General features: G+C 30.9%; 1 protein-coding gene across 4 annotated transcripts in view; it reads left to right on the forward strand.

Moving 5' to 3' along the window:
* The window catches only part of LOC126736883 (WD repeat-containing protein 7), a 178,124-nt gene that overhangs the window by 83,675 nt on the left and 73,112 nt on the right, over positions 1–21,337 (forward strand). For 3 of the 4 annotated variants that reach the window (XR_007660815.1, XM_050441490.1, XM_050441491.1), the window contains 5 exons: positions 2,178–2,277; positions 2,329–2,492; positions 12,758–12,940; positions 13,023–13,091; positions 13,234–13,329. Coding sequence is in view for 3 of the 4 variants with exons in the window: in XM_050441490.1 (XP_050297447.1) it covers positions 2,178–2,277; positions 2,329–2,492; positions 12,758–12,940; positions 13,023–13,091; positions 13,234–13,329 (612 nt within the window). In the remaining variant the exon portion in view is untranslated. The remainder of the gene's footprint in view (positions 1–2,177; positions 2,278–2,328; positions 2,493–12,757; positions 12,941–13,022; positions 13,092–13,233; positions 13,330–21,337) is intronic. The other variant, XM_050441493.1, reaches the window with a different exon arrangement.

Genomic DNA, 21,337 nt, shown 5'->3' on the forward strand with positions numbered 1-21,337 from the left:
ATAAAAGTCTAATAGATTAAGGTCAGGCGAGCGAGGGGGCCACCCAACTGGACCATCACGGCCTATCCATCGTCCGGGAAACACGACCTAAATGTTGTCGCACTGGTCATGAAAAATGTGGTGGAGCACCATCATGAAGAAACCACATGTTCTGCCTAACGTTGAGATTCACATTTTCAAGGAGCACTGGTAAATTGTTGCGCAAAAATTCTAAATACTGAGCACTAGTCAAACGATTTTCCAGAATAAAAGGTCCGATGAGCATCCCGTTCAGAATTCCAGCCCATACATTTACAGAAAAACGTTGTTGAAAGTATGTTCTCCGTGTAATATGCGGATTTTCCAAAGACCAGTAATGAGTGTTATGAAAGTTGAAAATTCCATTGCGCGTCAAATTTACCTCACCCGTAACTAAAATGGTGATGTAACAATCACTCACAAAAGTGTACTCGAAGCGGCAAATCTCTTGGAAGTAGGGCTTGTACCCTCTGCACATGAAACGGGTACAGCAACTCGTGCCTTAAAATTTGCCAACTTGTAGATTGCGATATTCCAAATCGCGCTGCAATTGTCCTAGTGCTAATTCTAGGTTGTTTTTCGATAACTTCTAAAATATCCTCCTCCAGATTTAGAATGTGCCTAGGTCTAATAGCTCCTCCATCTTGTCCAGGCCGCGGCCGCAAATTGCTTGTTTCTCTACCCCGCTGAATAACACGTAAGAAAGCCCCACGTCTCGGGTGATCTTCGAGGAAATCTTTGGGCATACAGATCAGCTGCTGCCACTGCATTCTGATGCGTTTCTCCGTAAACCAAAACCATGTCGACAAGTTCTTCGTTTGTAAAAATGTGCGCCATTACATTTGACGCTTTTATTTTGTTCGTGTGAAAATAACGATCGAAAACGATCACAGCCACCAACAAACTAAGTACTGCTAAAGATTCCAAACAACAAATTCCAAACATTATGACTTGTTTACTATCAGTTATTAATAAACAAAATAAGTTCGTCTGATACACGTTCTGTTGATATTTGTTTAACTTTATTTCGGAAACCAAAAATATTTTACTAAATTTTTTTCTCATTATTACTCATTATTGATCTTCATCTACCATTTCCCAAGTTTATACGCATAGGTTGAAAATCACCCTGTATATAGTATATCAATGAAAAATCACACGATTTTATGAATAAGAAGTCAACAACTACAAATTTAGCCATATTTTGGCGAAAACTGAATGACTTGGTTGACTCTAAAATACAGGTAGAAGTTATACATTTATAGCGATTTTTCCAAAAGTGTTCCATAGAGTCAACCATGATGTTTTGTTACAAGAAAAATAGATTTGTTTGGTTTATCGTACAATTTTCTGCAGTTTCTTGCTTCATTTTTTAAAGCAAGAATTAAGTATATAGTTGTATGTATATACAACATATTGCATATTGTTGCCGCCCACCTATACAGGGTTTTAATAATTCTAACCTTTCTTGAACCAGGATGATTGGAGTTGTAGTTAAGTATATTGTCCTGTATCTGTTTTGATTTGCGATAGACTGATGTTCATAAGGGCCCAATATTGTTCTTTATAAGAACATCTAACAAAGGCAGTGCTGACTCACTTTCCCACTCCATCATGAACTTGATGCTTGGTCTGATGTTCTGGGAAAGCTCAATTCAAAGCCAAGAAGTGGTGTAAAATCAATTTATTAAATGGTCGCGATTAAATTTATAGTGCTTTCAGCGATAATCTATTTTGTGGGTTCTTTTATCATCAAAGGTTGGGCGCCTTTTAGACTTTTAGCCATGAGAAATTGCTGGCAATTATTTTCATGCCGATAATTTCTATATAAATTTTGCCTATGTAGGAGGTACTATAAATAATACCATAAATTACGATTTAATGGCCTATATTAGGCCATCTTCAGGGCGGTGAAAAGATAAAGCAGGTCAAAAACGTCGGTAATATTAAAACTTAAAACCTAAGTTTTATTTGACCTAACATCAAATTGACTTAGCAAAAAAGATAAAAAAAAATTCGATCAGAAAAAACAAATTTAAAATGTACTTTATTAGACATGTATAAGCAAGTATTCTGGTAGTAGCTTCTGTTGAAGTGATTTTTTCCATAAATGAAATAAATAAAGCCTATATTTCTTTCTAACATTTTCTTTCCTAAAGGTATTGCCGCAGAAGAAGTTCTCTACGCCTGCGAAGAAAACGAGGACGCAGGTTCTTCTTCAGATATGGGTCTAGCAAATCCAGCAGTACATTTCTTCAGGTTCTGTTGCTAAACTACTGCTCGAGGACTTAATTAAATTTACATTTTTAGAGGGTTAAGGCATAGAAACTTATCAGCGATTAGGCACGCGACTCAGCGGGGACTGCACCAACTGCAACAGTTGAACGCACATACGGAGGCTGGTGATCCTCATGCCAGAAGGGTGCATGGACAGACGTCTTTGGGAGTGCAAGGATTTAGGACAAACCCTAAAGGTAAAGCTTTTAATTCCTTTTTGTTTAAGATGTAAATGTTGTCGTTTAGAAGCGACCAGCGCCTATATTTAGCGCATGTTGATGGACCTAAAAAAATTCTATTTTTGGGAAGAAAATCTCTTTTTATATCGTTTATTTTCATATTCAGTTAAATGTTGGCCTTTGGCCGAGGCACGTAGTATTTTTTTTTCTAAAAAAATTGGTAATTTTTTAGGGATCAAAATTATAAATGGTCAAGTACGGAAAAAAGGCGTTTTTAAAATATATTCTACTGATATATCTATCAGTCTCCTTTCAAATTTGTTTTTCTTTTGTTAACAGCGCAAAATAAGTCAATTTAACTAAACAGCCGTTAAATGTTTAGTTAAATTGAGCTAAGTTAAAGGCTAGTAAGTAAAGTAAATATCTACTTCAAGTATTTCAATTATTAAAATACTCAAAAAGCCAAATACTTACAATTTCTGTCAACTATACTTTTTCTTATATTAGATCAGATTTTCAGCTATTTTTCTCACTCAAGTTAAAAACCCCTCAACCAGTTTATTTGTCAAGTAACAGAAATTCTTACTGAAACTTTTTTGTGTGGAAATGTTTATTACAATATTTATGAAGATTATTACAATAATATTTTGGGATGCCCGTTATTGTAAGTTTTTTGGAAAAAAATTGAATTTTAAATTTTGAAGTAGCTGTAACGCCGTTTAGCCGCCTGCTTTTATAAAACATTTTTTGTTTGAAGGTTCTACGATTATTAGTTTGCGAGAAACAGCCGCTTACCTTGCTTAAGTTGCCACCCAGTACACACGTCAAGTAAAATGAATGCACACTAGGTCATTAGATTAAAATAACATATAAAGTTTTACACTACATTACAAATATTACCTAATTATATAAAAATCTTTTTTAAAAAGAAAAAACACATTTTAAAATTGCCTATTCTAATTTAACGATTAAAATTACACTTGACAAGTAAATTTTGACATTTTGACGGCACAATATTGTGATCTGCCTTGACACATTCCTAACATACTGAAATTGGCACGTTATCACGAGCTCTCGCTTCATCTCTATGCACTTACCGAAAAAGTTAAAATATTTAGTCCGACAAAGTCTCCCCCTGCAATTTTCCTAATTAGCCTAACAGCCTTTTTTTATAGTCAAATTTCGTCAAATGTTCACTAAAATTATGGTATAACAAAAAAAATTTTTTTTAATCTTTGGTCAACCAGCTCTCTGAAGAAAGAGCACATTTCAAAAAATGTATGTGAAATCACAATTACTGAATTTACTTTTTTAAAAAAAAACTTTAATTACATTATAAAATAAAAAAAATACAATTATAACTTTTGGATTTTAAAACAATTAAGAGTTAAACAAAAGATATGATTATTACTACAATACAACAACAATAATAATAATAATAATGGAGACATGGTCAAGCTTAAATAGTTTCTGTGGTGCTGATGCTGCATTTTAGGTCACGTAGAGTCCTGGTGGCGTTGTGGATAAATAAATGGAATTATTGTCAACAAGCTTCTTGGGTTTCGTGGGAAACTACGCCTTATTTACTGTTTACTAGTTCTTCTACGATTGAAGTAATTAAAGATGTTTATGATTTAGAACAATAGTCCTTTGTTCTAGAAGTAATCTAATATCTGTGCGACTTGTTGATGTTTTGAAGATCTATTGCGTTATAGGGATAACTTAGGTTGTCCTATTAGACCACTGATATAACAGCTCCCCCTTTTAGTTAAAAGCTATTGCGTCGAAATAGCTTTTATGCAAGGCTTTTATTGGAATTTAGCTCAAATTCCTCTTCTATAGGTTCTCCAACTCGTACACTAGGTCTTTTTCTAGGTAGAAAACTTCTGAAATTCTTAAGAAGTGGAGTTCGATATTGATCACTTGGAGGAGATGGAGGAGAGCCTGAATTTGATACAATGCCAATCTTGAAACTTCTTCTTTTTCTGCATTTGCAATAAATGTATAGGACAATTAGAAAAACAACAAATATTATGGTTGTAATAGTAAACCAATGGATATGTTTACTGATGAATGGTTGTTGGATTACTCTGTCCAATTCATCTGAATATTGATTCAACTTATACTGAGCTATGTTGAGATCATCAGTATTTAATTTACTGATTCTTAATGGTTTCAGATCTGGCATATATGATTTATTTGGAAACTTTTCACAGCATTCATAAGGGATTAAAACTGGATGATGATTATCGGTTACATTACTGTCTGTTTCAATAATGTCTTTTGCATGAACTCTGGTCGTACCAACAAACGCGTTACACTCACGTTGTAATTTTAAAATAGTATTGTTTTTAATGATTTCGGTCACTATGTCTTTTGAGGAACACTTTATAGTTACTGGTAAAGAGTCCGAAACTGTTATTAACCACTGATTAAGTCCGATTTCATGAACACCATAGTCTTTTGCGAACAGTACTGAAGTTTGGCATGTCCTCGGTAGTTGGTTCATCGGCTTTAGTTGTTGGGCTTCACAGATAGCGTCACTGTCGATTGGATATGGCAGGACATTTGAACAGATTCTGGCTCTTTGAGTAATGGCTTTACATTTATCCAAGTCTTGGATTGGGGTATACAAGAGTGAATCCTCATTTTTAGCAATATATTTTAAAGATATTAATAACGTGTGATGAAGACCTGTTCTTTCATCAGAAATTGGTATTGGATAGAGATGATATAAAGTATATTTTTCTGGTTCTACTAATGGTATATTTAAAACAAAAACAACTTTAGAATCTAATTGGTACGCTTGCAACTCAATTATCTCTAAATATTGAGCAATGTAAGAGAAATAAATTGGAAGTGGAAGATTATTTTTTACTAAAGCTTGAGAGATTTTCTTTAATTCTTCAATTAAATCAAAAGGTGTTATTATGGAGCTATGTAAGATTTTTAAACGTGCAAAGGTTATTGCATTCAAGATATTATCAAGTACATTCTCAATAAAGGTATAACTTTCCATTAGTGACTCACAAAGGTTTAAAAGAGAAATTTCAACTGCATAAAAATGCATATCATTAGCTAAATCATAAATCGATTTTCTAATTGCTATTATATCCTTATTAAATGTTTCTTCATCGATTTGTAATTTCTGAATTGTTTGGTTGAAACTTTTAATTACTGAAGTTGTTACAGAAATTTGATTTTTTAATAGATTTTCAATTTCATATTCATCCCTGGAAATTTTGTTAATACAATCATTAAAATATTCACCATCGGAAGCATCCAAATTGCCTGTTATGGATTTCCATATAGTGCCAATACCATTAAAAATACCACGTTTTTGACGATAGATGTATTTTCTTGTATTAGTCATAATTTCAAAATATTTTTCGTTAACTGATGTTAAAATTTGACTAATGAGACTTACATGTGTCCGAACATCAATATTTAATTTATGTATACCATAAGCATCTATTTTAAATGTATCGAGAATATTATCAAGAATTTTATTATTATTATCAATCGTATCTTTGATAGGTTGCATATCTTTATAAACAATAAGTTTCCATTTATCATTAGATATTTTAATTGTTCCTTCATCCTTATAAAATACTCCAATAGTATTATTTATAGGGGTTAAATTATACTGGGCTTGCACTACAGCTATTAGTCCCAAGTATCTAAAAAGAAAACTAAATACTAGATACTTAATATAATAAAATATTGTAAATTAACAATTAAATACCTGATTAAATATTTTCGTGATAGGGTAACATCCTATCAAAGTTAACTTTTGTTTTTTGTTGGGTTTCGAGATTTAATAGAATAGCAGAATTTTTCAAAATTTCTAGTATTTCGAATGGACCATTAAATTTATTTTGTGCTTTGTTAGTTATTTGTGATTCTTTAATGTAAACTTTTTGGCCAACACGATATTCAGGGATTTTATTTGATGCGTGTTTATCAAAACGTTCTTTAGATTTTATTTTATTTTGTTCTGTTCGATTTCTCGCTATTTTATAGTAATATTGCATTCTATTATTTAAATCGCGTATGTATTTCGTGATGAGATTTTTCTCATTGTATAAGGTATCTGGAGGTCTAGATGACGTATGCCCGAAAATGAGTTCGTAAGGAGTAAACCCGTGTGTTTTATTTTTCGTATTATTATAACATATAACAGCATACGGTAAAACGCTAAAAGGATGTTCATTAGGATTATCAGCTTGATTAGTTCTTATCATTTCAGCAAGAGTTGCATGAAATCGTTCTATTGATCCATTTGATTGTGGATGACCAATACTGGAAAATGTTAATTTTATATCATATAAAGAACATAAATCTTTCATAAGTGCACAATCGAATTCTCTTCCAGAATCACAATGGATTCGTAAGGGAGTACCATAATGTTGGAAAAATAGTAATAATGTATACACAACAGATTTTGCTGATTTATCTTTGATTGGATAAGCTTGTGTAAACTTGGTTAGTTCATCTCTTATTGTTAAAGCATAGTTTTTCGATGGATATTCAAAAATATCGATGTTTACTCTTTCAAAAGCTGTTTTAGGTGTTTCTGTTATAACAAGAGGTGAAGTTAGATTTTTTCGACAAATTTTATTTTTATTACAGGTTTCACAACTTTTTATCATATTTTCTACGTCTTTTACGATACCAGGCCAATTATATTTTAATTTGATACGTCGCAAGGTTTCGTTAATACCGCGGTGTAAATTAGTTTTACCCTTATGATATTGATCTAAAATTATTGGTATTTCATCTTTATCGGGTTCTTTAACTATATTCTGACAGATACATAACTTTATGTCTTGTTCTGCAAAAATAAAACTAAAGATTTCTAAAATCGGTAGTTCTAAATTATTCTCAATATAATATTTATGTGTAGTGTTAAATTCATTTTTACATGTGTATATTAAATAAAATAAACGTTGCACTACTGTTTCAGGATCAAAAGGTAAAAGTAAAACAAAATATTTACGATTTTTTACTGATTTACTGTTAAAAATATTGATTATGTTTAAATTAAAATTCGTCTGTTCTTCTATAAAGTCATCTAAAATTTCATCGTGTAAATTTTCTAGTTTATTTTGTCTAAAAATGGTTATTATATTTTTATGTGTTTTATCTAATAGTTGATCGTTTGAAATTTCAATTTTTGAATAATCAATTACAGATTGAGATTTATATAGGTCAGTAAATAAATTATATTCTTGCGTTATCTGCGTATCAAAGTCATTGTCTATGTGGTTACTTTCGGTTTCATCTGCGTAAACACTTTTATTTTCATCGGGCGGTCTGCCACTATAATTTCCGCTTACGCTCGCCTTTTGAGAATTATCGTCACAATCGGTTAAACGCCAACGAGCTAATCTTGAACCAGGATCTTTAATTGAAAACAACCATGTGAGTGGGCGATGGTCTGTTATTAAAGTGAATTTTCTACCGAATAGATAAGGACGGAAATGTTTTACTGCCCAAACAATTGCTAATAGTTCGCGTTCAATGGTAGAATATTTTGTTTCGGCTGGACAAAGCGTTCTCGATGCGTATGCGATAGGAAGATCTTTTCCAATAGGGCCTTGTGAAAGAATAGCACCTATAGCGAATGCGCTAGCATCTGTGGTTAATAAGAATTGTTCGTTAAAATTGGGATAAATAAGTATCGGATTTTCGACAAGAGCTTTTTTTAATTCTTCAAAAGCATTTTTACAATCTGTACCAAAATCGAAAGGAATATCTTTTTGAAGTAATCTAGTTAGGGGTTTCGAAACTTTTGCGAAGTTTGGAATAAATCGCCGGTAGTAGCCTACTATACCAAGAAAAGATTTTATGTCTTTAGGGTTTTTAGGTATAGGATAATTAATTATAGCTTCAACTTTTGATGGATTGGGTTTTACACCATCTTGTGTTATAATATGACCCAAATAAGCTACTTCTTTTCTCAAAAATTCGCATTTATCGGGTTGAATTTTGAGGTTAGCTTTTTGTAGTCTTGAAAATACTTCTTTTAATCTCTGAATATGCTGATGAAGTGTAGCTGAATAAATAATTATATCGTCCATATAAACCAAACATCTTTCGTTATTAATGCCTAAAAGAATATTGTCCATTGCTCGTTGAAAAGTGGACGGGGCATTTTTTAATCCGAAAGGCATTCTTTTAAATTCATAGTGTCCGTTTTCTACTGAAAAAGCAGTTTTAGGTATATCTTTAGGGTTAATTTCTATTTGATGAAAGCCTGAAGCAAGGTCTAGAGTTGTAAAATATTCACATGAACCTAACTGATCTAAGATATCTGAAATATTTGGCAATGGATATTTATCATTTACAGTTTCTTGATTTAATCGTCGATAATCGATAACAACTCGCCATTTTTGTTTACCTGAGGCATCTAATTTTTTAGGGACAACCCATACTGGAGATGACCATGGAGAAATTGAAGGTTGTATTATACCTTGATCTAACATTTTTTGAATTTGAGTTTTTACTTCTTCTTTATGAATTTGAGGATATCGATAAGATTTTGTAAAAATAGGTTTAGTGTTTCCTGTATCTATTGAATGTTTAATTTCGCTTGTAAATGTTAAATTATCTCCTTCTAGATAAAAAATATCTTCAAAATCTAAACAAAGATTAATAATTGCCTCTTTTTCTTCAGAATTTAAATGGTCTAGTCTTAATTGTTTTTTTATTGAATAAAGACGGTCTTTTTGTTGAAAATTGATATTTTGATTAGTTTTTAAAATTGTTTCTGTTTGAAAGGGTTCAATATTAATATTAGAGAAATTAACTGTTTTTATAATTGGATGTGCATTTAAAATTGTTGTGAAAAATTCGCCGTGTTCATTTACGTGAACTAGAGAATTTGGGAGATAGACTTTATCTATTTGTTTTGCTGTAACTATTGCATCCGTATTAGAAAGATTACATTTTAATTTAAATACTTTCTCTGTACGAGGTTCTATTTTTATTTCATTTTGAATTGGTTTATTTTCTTTTATTAAGTTAATTTCTGGATTTTGTGGAATATCTGTTGATTTGTCACTTATTTTATGAAGTGGCACTGTTTTAAAATTAGTTATCAATTTCCTGTTTTTAATATCTACGATTCCTTGGTAATGTTCTAAGAAATCTGAACCTAATATACCGTCAAAGTCAATATCGAGGTTGTAGACATACATTTTATGTAATTCACCTGAATCATCAAATGGTACTAAAACAGATTCATCAATTAATATTTTTTGATCTGTAATTCCTTGTACAATTAAGTTTTCTTTTAAATGGTCACGATATTTTTTTGCAACATTGTTTTTTAAAATAGAAATTCCTGCACCTGTATCAATTAATAAGTTATACTTATTTGATGCGTCATTGACATAATAAAGGTTTTCTGAATTGACTGAAAGAAAAGGATTTACATTAATTTGTCTTGAAGGGTCTCTTGATCTTTGATTGTTAAGGTCTGAGTTTCTTGTTCGAGTTCTGAGAGGGGCTGATCGATCGGTGGGTGATTTTGATCGATAACCAAAGGAAAATTTGACTGATATTCGACTTGATCTGTTTCTTCTTGATCAGGATAAATTTCACATTCTTCTTGTTCAATATTAGAATAAATATACTCTTCAGGATAAAAGTTGTCATTATCAGAATAATTAACAACATGTGCCCTTTGATTTAAATTTGGATTTCTTTGAGTAACTATCGGTCTAGGTTGAAAATTATTTGGTCTTTGATTTGGTTGAAATTGAGGTCTCTGTGTTTGAGGTCTTTGGGTAAATTGTTGTGGTCTTTGCTGCGAAAAATTACTTGTGTTTGACTGATTTTGATAAAAATTCGGTCTTGAATTGTAATTAGAAGAAAATTGTTGATAGGTTGGTCTTGGAATATACATTTGTTGTTGTGAATTACTTTGGTTGGTATTAAAGTTTTGTGTTTTTACATTAAATTTCTTTTGAATTATAGGTTGAACTTGTCTTAATCGGGAGTTTTGAGTTTCGAAATAGGAGAGTTGTAATTCTCGTTTAATTCGTACTTGCGCTTCGAGCATATTTCTTGGATTACTAGCTCTTATTATATGTGCAATACGAGGTTCTAAGCCAGTTAGTAAGGTATTTAACGCCATGGATTCAATTAAAGTGATTTGTGCTTGTTTTTGATTTGCTGACAGATTGGATTTTTGAATATTAGCATGAATTTTTGCATTTAAAACTAAGCGATTAAGAAAAATTAACGGATTTTCATTATTTAATTGTCTTATTCTTTGCAAATCTTGAATAAGCGACGATAAATCGCGAGAATCGCCAAAATGAGCGTTTAATAATTGTTTAATTTCTTCGTAGGTAGAAGGATTTCGAGAGTTTATCAATTGAGCTGCTCTGCCTCTTAATCGGTTTTTAATGTGAATAAGCAATAAATATTTTTGTTCACCAACACACATATCTATTGCATGATTGCAAGCATCAAGAAATTGGTTTAAAAAAATTTTATCACCGTCATATTCTGGCACAATAGAGAAAATTTCAGACAATTTGTATGGTTCAATTACAGTTTCTTCACTTTGCGTTTGAGTTGATGTCGCCATTTTTTTAATAAATTTATTGAATAATGTACTCAATAATTTATTATTTGTCTAAATCGTTATAGTTAACTCTTAAATAAATTTTTAAAAATAAAACTTTATATTAGCAGTGATTAATGATTTAAATTTATATCAATAATAAATAATATTTCAATAATAATTCTTCAATATACTTCAATAATATTTTAATAATGGAATTCTCAATATAACTCAATATAATAAATAATATTTAATGAAAATATTCAATCAAGAATATTTAATCATTAATAAATAATAAATCTTCATCAAAAATATAATAAACAATGAGAATTCAAACTTACAGTTTCACAATCTTAATTATCATTGGAGCCATGATTTCTTTACCAGATCTACCAGGGGTTTCACTAGGTGTTCCTAATCCGTAGTCCGATAAGACTATGAGGACCAATGGCTGATGTCCACCAGAGATTAGCAGTGATGTCGCTTTTAAGTCGTCTGATGTAGGCACCACAATTTTTATTGCCTTCTTGGGGCTGCTGGTTCTTTAACCATTTAAAGGATAGGAATCCACCACCAACTAGGTGTTTCTTCTGGATCCTACCGACTTGCGCCAATTTGTTAAATCACAATCACTGAATTTACTTTTTTTAAAAAAACTTTAATTACATTATAAAATAAAAAAAATACAATTATAACTTTTGGATTTTAAAACAATTAAGAGTTAAACAAAAGATATGATTATTACTACAATACAACAATAATAATAATAATAATAATGGAGACATGGTCAAGCTTAAATAGTTTCTGTGGTGCTGATGCTGCATTTTAGGTCACGTAGAGTCCTGGTGGCGTTGTGGATAAATAAATTGAATTATTGTCAACAAGCTTCTTGGGTTTCGTGGGAAACTACGCCTTATTTACTGTTTACTAGTTCTTCTACGATTGAAGTAATTAAAGATGTTTATGATTTAGAACAATAGTCCTTTGTTCTGGAAGTAATCTAATATCTGTGCGACTTGTTGATGTTTTGAAGATCTATTGCATTATAGGGATAACTTAGGTTGTCCTATTAGACCACTGATATAACATGTATATAAAATATAAACATAAAAAATGTATATCTAATATATCGTTGCACTGGACTTTACTTGTTGGTTTAATAAATTACTTGACTCATATAAAAATCAACATTTATTAATTAAACTTGACAAATTAAAAGAAACTATTGTTCGGACTTATGCACGCGGAAATTTTTTAGATTGTCATCCTGTATGTTTTGAGACTCTGACTGTGTCTTTGTTTTATCAACAAAGTAACTCTAAAGTTAACTAAACTAAAATAGAAAGAAATAATTTTTCAAATAAATTGTTTTATGAAATTGTTTATTCCGAAGGTATTTAAGTATAATAATGTTTAGATAAAAATGCCTGTTTTGTTTTCGCTGAGACAACCTCTATATGATGTTATGAAAAAGGAAAAATTATATAAAAACTAATGACATTTTTAATAACAAAGAAATTAGCTTGCAAAATAATTCTCTAGGAAGATTTAGATTTTACTACTATTACTACTATTGCTGATAAACAGCAAGAGTTAACTTTTATTTTATGTCTAAATAGATTTAAAAAAAATAAGTTAGATTAATGAAATTTTATAATTTGTTTATTTTTCCCAATTATTTTTGATTGTAAACCTTTTCTTTCAGATCCAGAAAGTCATATTCTGTTCTTCGATATAGAAGCTTTAATTATAGAGCTTTTAAGTGAGGAATACTCCATGATGTCCCCTGGTAGTCTGGAGGCCGCGGGACTTATTTCTCAATCTGAGTACCTTAAGGTAGCAGCATTAACCCAAAGCGCCAGTCCAGATGCACATAAAAAAATTGCCGGTAAGTTTTTTTTTATTTTTTAATTTAAGTATAACATGGGAATGGTTCAGTAAAATAAAATATTATCTTCCATTTGCGGCAGACTTTTTTGGAAAAGTCAAGGATAAGGCAGAAAATATGGAGAAGATGATTAAAGAAAAAGATAAACATGGTAAAAACGATCATTTTATTGACCACTTTTAGTTATTGTTTTTTTATTATTTTGCTTGTATTTTGTGTTGCACTGTTTTGCATCTAGATTGCACTGAATTGTATTTATTTATATAATATACGTATAAATCGGTTTCATGCAGGGATTTTGGCTAAAATGAAAGAGGGTGCCGAACAAGTGCAAACTAAAATACAAGCAAGAGCTGAAATGATGCTTAAAGGATCGGATGTAAATAAAGGTAAGTTATTGCGTGTAGTCTGCCGTAGCTTTTATTACATATATTATAACCTTTATTAGATATCATATACTATGTATCCTATAAAAAATGCCTTCAATTCACATCTTATCGAATGTGAATTAATACATTTATTTGAAAGCATTATGAGCTTAATTTTTTAACAATCTTTTTCGCTATTTGATTACATTTTAAATATATGATTCTTAAATATGATAGTTTTCTTGTTTTATTTTTTTCATAAGTTTTTTCTATACCGGGTGTCCCACTAAGAATGTTTTGAAAAACATTTTGATTTGAGTATTTCATATAAGTCAAAGATATAAACAACTAAATTTTTCTTAACTGTAATTTTTTTATTTATGCTTCTTTGTGTTAAATAAACAGTGAACACTGGAATTAACTAACAATAAGAACCCAATAAAAGGTACTAGATAACGTTACTAAATGTGTGATTTTAAATTTTTATAACCACTCATCAAAGTAATTGACAATAACATAAACCCGGACAGTGACAATGACATTTATAATAATTTATCTTGGCAGGAAAATTAAACTTTATCTTGAGCGCATTGAAAACTTTAAATGTCTCGAAATGGATGAATCGTTGCGAGATTCAGAGATCTTTTTTAGGCAAAACTGGGTGCACAATGCATATCTTAAATAAAAAATTCAATTATGTCAAATCAAAAAAAAACGGAGTTAAAAAAATCAAAATGTTGCTGGTGGCGCGCTCTATGATATAATATAAAAAAGGGTTAATTTTCAGATTTATTATATAAAATAAAAACCATATCCCAAGTTTTGTTAAAACCGAAAAATAAATGCTAAATTTATGTACAAAACTCAAAAAAATTACATTAAGTTTATAACCCTGTATCTTGGTTGTTGATCTTCGCACTAGGATAATTTAATTTAACCTCATTTCTTTTTTAAACTATTTATCATTATTTACGACACTCTGTATAAGTTTCGCCCTTTAGCAGCTGTTCTCGTAAATTAAAAATAATCTCATGGCCTGTTTAACAATAAAAATTTTCAGCAGATCTGAGATGGAGACTAATTTTATAAAAAAAAGGAAATTTAACATTAACCAATATTTTGGTAACTGCGTACCAAATATACGGTTTTTAAGATGACGGTACCAAATATACGGTTTTTATGAAGAACATTGAAATAAAAATGGATTAAAAAAAGAAAAAGGTTAAAATAATAGTTGAGTTAGTTGTTTATAGATCTTTGACTATTTTTTTAAAATATCGATTCTCTGATAATCAAGACGAAGACAAGACAAGACGTTTGACTTAGAGAAAGGAGGTAATCATGATTCGCCTTCACACAAAAAACTATTTCCAAGGGTGATTCTAATATAATTTTATATACCTACAGTGTCATTCTATCTAAGTTAATATTATGAAATCGGAAATAACCTGATATAAGTTTGCCCATTAGTATGGCCAGCTAGTAGGATAGTAAAGTAAAGAAAAGTAAAGTTTATTCATGCTCACAATTTTTTTTTCTTACAATCGTCAATAAAATGGTACCGACTAAACATCATATAATAAAATTTTCCAATCAAAAACGTCTTACACCTATAGATAGGGATGGCAATTTTTAGAAAAACATCGATATATCGATATCGATAAATATCGAGCTGCTAATATCGATGTATTCGATATATCGGTAAAAATATATTGATATTTGAAAGAGCGGAAAATATCGATATATTTATATATATTTGTAAATACATATATAAATATTATGTTTTTTTTTCGTTTTTTGTATTGCATTAAATTTTTCTTCATAAGAGATAATTGTATATTAAATGTAATAATAAACACAGGGTTAATACTTCTGTTTTTTATTTTATTTTTAAAGACTTTACAAATGTATGCTTTCGACTTCAAGGGTGGCGGCAAGGAGAGAAGGCTGGTTTATTCAATAAAATCTTGTTAACCAAAGGCAGTAGTTCTAAAAACCTATTAACCATATATAATGTGCTATTCCATCTTGTTTTCACATCGAGAGTAAGCTTATGCATTTCGCCAGGTTTTTTGCCCCTTTCTTTCTGTGTTTGACGTAGCTCATCACTTGCTTTGGTACTGCGCTTAAAAAAGAGCACTATACTTCGAACTTTTGATATAACTTCTTCGAGCCCGCATGATTTTATGCTGCTTTCCACCGCTAAATTTAACGTATGAGCAAAACAGCCTATGTGTTTGTTGTTACCAAATATAAGCTGTACTGCTTTAAGCATTTTGGCATCATTATCTGTGACGATGGCCACAACTTTTTCCTGATCAATGTGCCAATTCGCCATGAGATCAATTAAGACACTAGAAATGTATTGCGAAGTATGAGCTTCGTACAGTTCCAGCGTCTCTACTGCAACTGATAATAGTTTAGTGCCTTTTAGAAAGTGTACTGTCACCCCAAGAAAACTTCTCATGGACATTGTTTCCGTCCATATGTCCGATGTTAGAGTAATGTCAGTTGCGTCTTCTAACTCCTTCTTAAACACAACAGCCAACACATCAAATTTTTGTATTCCTTGTTGGAACTTTACATAACGGGGAAATTTCCTTAATAAGGTTTCTAAATCCATCTGAGTCAACCGTAGAGAATGGTAGATTGTCTACACATATATACCTGATTATAGCCTTTGTAATCTTGTTTAACTTCATTCCCCCTTCTAGAAATAGAAAAGTACCTTTTACACATTGACTAAATTAAATAACTTATAAATTAAGTTTAAAAAAGGTAATTTTCCTTCGTTTGTTATTTACTTCAATTTTTGAGAACATTAAAAAATACACCTCTATTAAGTTAGCACTACCACTTAAATCTTTTCAAAAATTCTTTGGTGCATAACTTGTAGCTATTTTGTAGTGAATTTGTTGACAAGACGAAAAATGTGTAGCTTAAGTTTTTAAAAAGTTAGTGGTGGTAGTGCTAACTTGACACTATACACGACATAGACCCCTAACTTTTTAAAAACTCAAAATTAAATTTTCTTCTCTTGACAACAAGTTCACTACAAAATAGCTATAAAATAAGCCCTGGTTAAATTTTGAAATACTATATATTTAAAGTTACCTACCACAAAAACTTTTTATTGATGAAAAAGATGTGGAAATTGTGGGTTGTTTCAAACACCTCCTTTTTGATTGGTTGCTTGAGCAAGCTGAATCTTGCATTTCCTACAACATTTTAATTATTTAAAATATAATCATATATTTGTATTAACCTTGACTTACAAAAGATGAAAATTTTGATGTAGACGATGTAGTCGACTCATTATCTGCGGTAACAATACTATCACTTTCAGACTCTGTAAGATTCTCCCTGATAGGTTCAGTCTCCTTACTACAAGAAGGTTCTGTAGGTTTACTTTTACAAGGGATTGCTGACTGGCGTGCAGGACGCTATAAAATAGTATAACAATGTACTATTCAATATTCTACATTATGAATATTTGAAATGATATATTTTTAAATTTACTAGCTACTACCTTGTACCTATAGCCTATAGCCATTTTAAAACATTTTTAATAAGTAAATATTTTATTATTTACCATTGCACATTCTATTAAATATTTACTTTTGAATAAATCAACACAAATAGCTTAACGTACCTGAAGTTCTAAATTATCCTTATCCTTAATATCATCCAATTTATGCAAACGAAAATGACTTTTCAAATTTGTGGTGTTTCCAGACGTTTTAATTACTTTTGCACAGACTTTACACTTGGCCTCTGTGTTTAATAATTACGATTTTTTGTAATAGCACTAACTAACAAAAGTCACTCTGAAAGCACCTTTAACACCAATCTACATACCGCGTACTTTATACACATCAGACATCACACAAAATAAAAACTTGTGTAGAATAAGTAGTGCGTAAAATAATGGGATGGGAAATCCCAGAAATATTTCTGGGATTCCCCGTCCTTCGTTTCACTCACTCACTCCTCCTTGGCAGGAATAGGCATAGGCGTACAGGACACGCACGCGCACGGCCCGAGGCAGCTCCACGCCTTCATCTATAAAAAGGTTTTTATTTTTTTCTACATTTCCTACAAACCATAAATATCGAAAATTTTATATCGATATATCGAATAATTAAATATCGATGAAGAATATCGATATTTTTCGTTCGCTATATCGATATTTCAAAAATATCGATATATTTTTGCCATCTCTACCTATAGATAAGTATAAAATTAAAAAAAAAGACATTTAAAATGTACAAATAAAAACTTAATTCAAAAGAAATTATATACATAGACTTTGGAGAGTTTAATAATAAATTATAAAATAATGTAGAATAATATTATATCCTGCTAGGTACATAAATAATCCCTGGACTTTCACAATTCTGCCTGTAAGGAGGGAGTTTGGAGGTTTAATGAAAAAGCTTGGCGCATAATATTTAGTTGAGATACAGGATTTATTGAATCACAGAAATGAAATCTTTAGAAGACTTACTTGCCGTTATGAATTTATGATCTTTGGTTATATTTATCTAGATAATTTTTTGCATATATTAGACATTCAAAGATATAACGTGATGACGGTTGACAAACCCAGATCTTCCACAACCCTCAGAGCCTTTCTTTGCAACTTAAAAATTTTCCTGCATGATCCCAAGTCAAAAGAGCATAGTTAAAGGTATACTGTATTAAAACACGGTAAACCATTAACAAACACTTTTGCTATGGTTGGAATTAAAGATATTGGACGGTATTTGTTTAAATCATTTCTACTTCCCTTTTTAAAAATTGGTATAATCTTTTGAACTTGAAACTGCTTGGATAGATTTCCTCATTTATACATAACTTTAAGAGCTTGATTAAAGGATATATTAAATGCTCGCTTAGTTTTTTGAACAGGGACAGTTCATAAATGTCTTTAGCATGTTTATTTTTTAAATTACTTATTGCGTCCCTAATTTCTCTATGTGACCTCTTTGAAAGAAAAACCTTCTGTAGGTACACGTGATTGATAAGCCTAATTCATAAAAAAGTGAGCTGTAACTATGGTCAGTACTGTACCCTTAAAAGTCTACGCTGTACCTGCAAAAAAATTATTCAGATGCAGTGAAGTTCATGGGATCCTTGCCTTTCACGATTTTCCTTTGTTGGTTTAGAATCTGCTAAGCTGCGCTTGTTCTGTTATTGGCTTCCTGTATATAATAATAAAAATAATAAACGTCTTTTATTTAACAAACAAATAATTTACAGTTGTGCCATACATACATTTCTATAGGGATATAAGGGGGTGTAGTCTAGCCATGTGGCTACTTTTACTTAACCTACCTAACCCCTCTAAACTGAAAATAAAACAATATCATGCAACTTATTAGCGAACAGCTCTTTAAATGTACGCACACATGGTAAAAAAAAAAGTTACTTAAAGAATGATTATACACAACGACAAACTGTGATACAAAAGACCGTAATCTAATAGCTTTATCCAGTAGCAGGTAGAGATTTTCTTTAAAAAGTAGATAGTTATATTGTGAAATTATTTCAAAACCTAGTCCAGTTCAGTATACAATGCAAATACCTGTTTATAAATTCTTCAAATATATTATAAGGTTGGTTTATTACACACAAGTTAGGTATGCTTTTCTTGGTTATTTTCCTATTTTTTTTATTAAGTATTACCTCAACATGCTCATTTTAAGTGTCTTTTTGTCATTAATAAAAAAAAGAAATCCTTTCTTATGCATAGTGAGTTTGTTGATTAAATAAAAACAAACGCATTTTGTATTTAAATTTATTAAAATTATTAGGTATGGAATTAAATAAGGTGATTGCATTATATGAAAAGGATCTTTTATACATAGATGTTTTATGTAACGGGATGGAGAATTTATTTTGTTTCTAATATTTTGTTCATGAATTTTGTCCTTGGCAGAAATTTATTTTTAAGAGTATTCTAGGTGTTAGTGGTATTGAGAAGCTTATGCACAAAATTTGAAAGATGTAGTTTTCTACGGTTTTACATATTGAGCCAGTTAGATTTAACAATTTCATGAGTAATATGGTCATGCTTCCTGATTCCATACATAAATAAATAAAAAAATTAAATAATCTTTATTGTATGCAACAAATAAATTACATCTATTCTATATACATGCAAAGGTGGAAAGTACCGCTAGGCGTGTTTTAATAACCACCACAATAAATAATAAAAGGACATAGTACAATTTTCTTAAAAATAAAAATTTGAACAAAAATGATTCAGAGAACCATACCAGAATCAAAGTTACACCCGTATTAAAATATCAGCAGTCTCTAAATTTTTTTTTAATTTAGACTTCAAAGAGGCCATGCCTAAATCTTTAATTTCTGCGGGTAGGCTATTGAAAATAGAGGCAGAAGTATATTTGAAAGAATTTTTCAGAAATTCAGTCTTATGCTGGGGAATTGCCAGTGTGCTTTTATAGCGAATATTTACATTATGTGTATCTCCCCTTTGAATAAGGAATTCTGACAGATATTCTGGTTCATGAAAATTAAGTAATTTATGTACAGTGCAGTTTATACCCAAAAATCTTCTTTGGGCCATATTAAGACTATAGACCTGCTTTACATGCTCACTCACATGAACCCTCCCAGGCAAATTTCTAGTAAATCTTACACAGGAATTTTGAATTTTCTGGATTTTATATTTATTTTGTTCAAAAGTTAATAGGGAAAGTCTTTTCTCCACAAAGAAAATGCCAATCCTCTAATTTCAGGAGTGATGCATTTCGGCAAGTGTTCTTGCCATCATCAGACTTGAGTTACTTAACACTTATTTGAAGATTTTTATTGTTATTGTTTAGAATTAGTGTATGTGTTAGTAACTCAAGTCTGATGATGGCAAGAACACTTGCCGAAATGCATCACTCCTGAAATTAGAGGATTGGCATTTTATTTGCGGAGAAAAGACTTCCCCTACTAACTTTTCAATATTATATTGACTCCACTTCAGAATGGACTTTTTCCTTAATATTTTGTTCAGTTAAAAAAGGACCATATACAATATTTAAGTATCCAGCAATACTAAGCACTAAACTCTCTGTAAGATTTTTTTTGTACTAGCAGGCAAAATATCCTTAAATTCATATAATGACTCTAATTTATAATATGACTGTTAACAGATCTTATTTACATGCGCATTAAATGACATTCGATTATCCATACAAAGGCCCAGGCTTTTTACTTGGTCTACCCATTCCAATTCAACACTCTTAATATTGCCTCGACAGCATGCGTTCTGTACCCTTTGTATTTTCTGTTAATCGAGAGCTGTAAGGCATGAACCGTATATAAAGTCACCATAGTTCAAATGTGAGAGTACTAATGTGTCACATAAACTTTTTTTCAACGAGTAGCTAAGAATGTGACGATTATTATATAATAATTTCAGCGCACAAAAGCTTTTTCTTGTTATATTCTGAACGTGTGCACTAAATCTGAGATCAATTTGCTATAATCAAAACAGACGTAGATTTGTGTGTCATCCGCGTATGCTTATGTTTTACAGTATGTAGGTGCAAGATTAAATCAATGGTGTAAATAATAAATAGAAGGGGTGACAAAATAGCTCCTTGTTTGGCACACCCGACCGGATATCCAATGCGTCCGACGTAATAATGTTATAGACCACCTTTTGCGACCGTTTGGTTAGAAATGAATTAATTAATTGAAGAGAGTCTGCGTCAAACTCATAATATTTTAGCTTAGCTAATAGGAGACGGTGATCCAGGGTTTCAAAGGCTTTGGAGAGTCTAGAAGTACCAAAATATTTATGAAGCCTTCATCGCAGGCCCTGAATATATCATCAAGCACAGATGCTAAAGCAGACACTGTACTGTACTAACATTTTCTCGAAATCGACATTGATTATCAGGCATGATTTTGTTAATAGTAAAATAAGTGAGTATTTGGTTATAAAGAATTCGCTCAAAAATTCTTAACAGTGTGGGGAGATTCTCGACTGTGTTCTTTGATAGTG

The sequence above is a fragment of the Anthonomus grandis genome, chromosome 5 (assembly GCF_022605725.1).
Source record: "Anthonomus grandis grandis chromosome 5, icAntGran1.3, whole genome shotgun sequence".
NCBI lineage: Eukaryota > Metazoa > Arthropoda > Insecta > Coleoptera > Curculionidae > Anthonomus > Anthonomus grandis.